General features: G+C 49.7%; 1 protein-coding gene across 1 annotated transcript in view; it reads left to right on the top strand.

Annotated features, from left to right (window-relative positions):
* Positions 1–1,473, top strand: part of LOC123043499 (E3 ubiquitin-protein ligase SINAT5) — a gene marked incomplete at its 5' end in the record, with an annotated part of 41,711 nt that extends 40,238 nt beyond the window's left edge. Inside the window, 2 exon segments of the mRNA XM_044465970.1 lie at positions 380–766; positions 885–1,473. Coding sequence (XP_044321905.1) covers positions 380–766; positions 885–1,244 — 747 coding nt within the window. The 3' untranslated portion in view covers positions 1,245–1,473.
* Positions 1,474–3,445: the final 1,972 nt, after the last annotated feature.

The following is a 3,445-nucleotide window of genomic DNA, read 5'->3' as shown; positions in this document are numbered from 1 at the left end:
TAATGTTTATGTGGCAGCAAGTGAGAATCTTTTCCATTTGCTAAAAAAAGTAAAGCCGTATGGTATTTCTCAGTTCAACTTCTGTATGATCTTTAGTCTATGGTCCTAGCCAGATAAAAAATGTAGTTACTCTATTGTTGAGTTAGTGAAGGCTATCCTTTGAAGTTTGAGTTGTTGGATATGTGAGAGAAAACATGCATGTCGTTATGTTGTGCTCGAAGCATTTATTACAGGGTCACTAACAATCATGGAAACCCTTCTCACATGTTTTTATCGAAACCCATTTTTCTTGGCGGTGCTAAACATATTGTTCATCATCTGAAGGCTATTATGTGTATAGTTTTGTAATTTGATTGTTAGCACTTTGATGTTTCTACAGTGCCAAAATGGACATACTTTATGTTCGACATGCAAGGCTAGGGTGCACAACCGTTGCCCTACGTGCAGACAAGAGCTTGGCGACATCAGGTGCTTAGCATTGGAAAAAGTAGCAGAATCACTAGAGCTTCCCTGTAAGTACTGCTCTTTAGGTTGTCCAGAAATCTTCCCATACTACAGCAAGATAAAACATGAAGGGCAGTGCAGCTTCAGGCCATATAACTGCCCCTATGCTGGTTCTGAATGTGCTGTGGCTGGTGATATACCTTTCCTTGTTGCACATTTGAGGGATGATCACAAAGTCGATATGCACAGCGGTTGCACGTTCAACCATAGATATGTCAAGTCCAATCCACGAGAGGTTGAAAATGCCACCTGGATGCTAACAGTAAGTCTCGTGGTACTCATTTTTAGACATCTTTGTGAAATCATTTTATTTTTCGATCCGAGGTTTGGGATGCTTTTCACAACCTTAACTTGCTGATTTGATGTTTCCGTTGAATCAGGTGTTCCATTGTTTTGGACAATACTTCTGCCTGCACTTTGAGGCCTTCCAGCTCGGCATGGCACCAGTATACATGGCTTTCCTTCGTTTCATGGGGGACGAGAACGAAGCAAGGAACTACACCTACAGCCTCGAGGTTGGTGGTAACGGTAGGAAGATGGTATGGGAGGGCACCCCTAGAAGCATTCGTGACAGTCACCGGAAGGTTCGGGACAGTCATGATGGCCTCATCATCCAGAGGAACATGGCGCTGTTCTTCTCCGGCGGTGACAGGAAGGAGCTGAAGCTGAGGGTGACTGGACGGATCTGGAAAGAGCAGCCCAATCTGGAGGGAACCTGTATACCCAACCTTTGTAGCTGAGGCGAGCAACGTCCAGCGATGAAAATGGTTGTGCTGTCTGTCTGGCTTGTTATTTATCCACTGACATGTCCTCTTTGTTTCGATAGTCCAGTGAGAGTCCCAGTGCGGTACTACCTTGAGCTTGAGGCGATTTTTAGAGGTGTAAAATGTCTTGTAAAGTAAGTAGTAATTGTGTATAACGAAACCATGAAACACTACAAGTTGGCCAATAAATGTTTTTAGAGGAAAAGGGCACAAAAGCCCCAGCTCCATTTGCATAGCAAAGAAAACCAGCGTCTCACATACACCAATTCCAGCACGCGGAGGACAGCTAACCACTGCCACAGCAAGAAACTATAGAAGAGAACACAAAGAAAACCAAACGACAGTCTGCATGCATGGGTAGAAACTGGGCGGAAGAAAGGTTCCTAAACATTAATTAAACCCGTTAACCGTCGCGCTAAGGGCGGTCGCTCGCGCGTGCTACGTCGGGACACATTTACTGTTGCTACGATTGTTCTTTTTGGGTGTATGTCACTACAATTGGTGAGTGTGCAGTTACCATCGATGCGTCACTACAATTGATGCTTTTACTGTCGCTCGGATTGGCGGGCTTGGGGATTGAAGCCCACTCACGCGACCTCTCTCTCTCGTTTCCTCCCCACTTATCCCTCTCTCTATCCCTCAAAAACATAACTTATCCCTCTCCCTCCGCCTTCGCCGCCACAACCCCTCCCGCGGCGTGTCGCCCGACGCCGGCTTTCCCGCTGTGCCACTACACGAAGGCCTCCCTGTTCGTATACCCTTTGGCTTGCCACTAGGCTCTTGTTGTCGGGCCAAGAAAGTGGGCGACGGAGACTGCGTCCTCGCATGAGTGACCGTTCATGAGAGCATCTCCAACAGCCGCGCCAAACTAGCGCCGCGCCGTAAAATTCCTCGTTTTAGCGCGCGCGCAACCGAAATAGTTGCTCCAGCGAGCACGCGAAAACAGCCCGCGCGACATATGTAGTTTAGCGCGGGGGGCGAAACTCAATCGCGCGCCGCTTATTTGCTGCGCCTGCTCCCGCGCGCTGTACTCTCGCGCGCTCGCTCGCACCTCCCATCCCCCATCCAGCCACGCCGCCGCTGCCGACCGCGCCTATCCCCGCCCCGCGGCGGCTTCTTCGCCCCCCCTCTAGTCCCGCCGCCCCTCGCGCGCGCTGGTCCTATTGTATTGTTGAACTATTTGTTGTGTTTATTGCACTATTTGTTGTATTGAACGATAAACTGTTTGTTTGAGTTGTAATAATGAAATTGAACTATTTATTTTGATTTATTTTTGTTTGTGTTTGATCTTTTTTGCTTCTGTTTTGGAATGCATATGTTATTTGTGTGAGAGTCGCGCTGCATTTTAGCGCGGCTGCTGGAGCCAGCGCTGCGCGCCGCGCCAAACCAGACGATGGGCGCGCAGCAAACCAGTTTTTTGCGCGCGGCGCGTTCGGCGCCCGTTGGAGATGCTCTGAGGAACTGGATCGGAAGCAGTTCGCGGTATGTACGTCCTTGATACACCGCCGGAGTCCCTCTGTCAGCCCTTTGTGATGGCTTTGCTCGCTCTGTGTTTGGTTCGCATGAGGAAGCCAAGGATGGGGAAGCGGGGGCACAGGTGACCAGCGAACCTCATCGATTACTGTTGCGGTGGTGTTAGACCCGAATTGCAGTGCGAGGTCACTAGTCGAATTCAGAGTGGAACAGAGGAAATTCAGAGGGAAATCGCAGGGGCCAATTGCTAGGGTTTGCGCCGCCACAGCGGACGATAGCGAGCCAGCCGGAACACGACGGCCTAGGGTTCAACCCTCTACAACTTTTCTGCCCCAACTCGGGCTAGTCCTGGGCTTAAAGCCATTACAATTTACTGAAGGTAAAAACAGAAAGGGATAAGCGACAAGCAAAGGTGCCGGAAAAGTAACAGTGACTAGACGAAGGCCGACAGCCGTTGGATCCACGATCGACGACGGGGACGAGCTCCTCCAAGCGCGAAGTGGTACGCGAGCGGCTGGCTGTAGGATGACGATCCAACAACGAAGAATTGATCTTACTGTCTGAACTTCAGTCAGGGGCCTGACAATTCCCCCGGGTTGAGATCAGACGTCCTCACGGATGAAAGGCTGGAAAGACTTTTTGAATGAATCCCGAGTCTTCCCAGGTTGCCTCTTCAACCGGCAAAATTCTTCCACTTAATTAGC

Source organism: Triticum aestivum, chromosome 1A (genome assembly GCF_018294505.1).
Source record: "Triticum aestivum cultivar Chinese Spring chromosome 1A, IWGSC CS RefSeq v2.1, whole genome shotgun sequence".
Taxonomy (NCBI): Eukaryota; Viridiplantae; Streptophyta; class Magnoliopsida; order Poales; family Poaceae; genus Triticum; species Triticum aestivum.
This window is presented reverse-complemented; position numbering and strand designations above follow the sequence as displayed.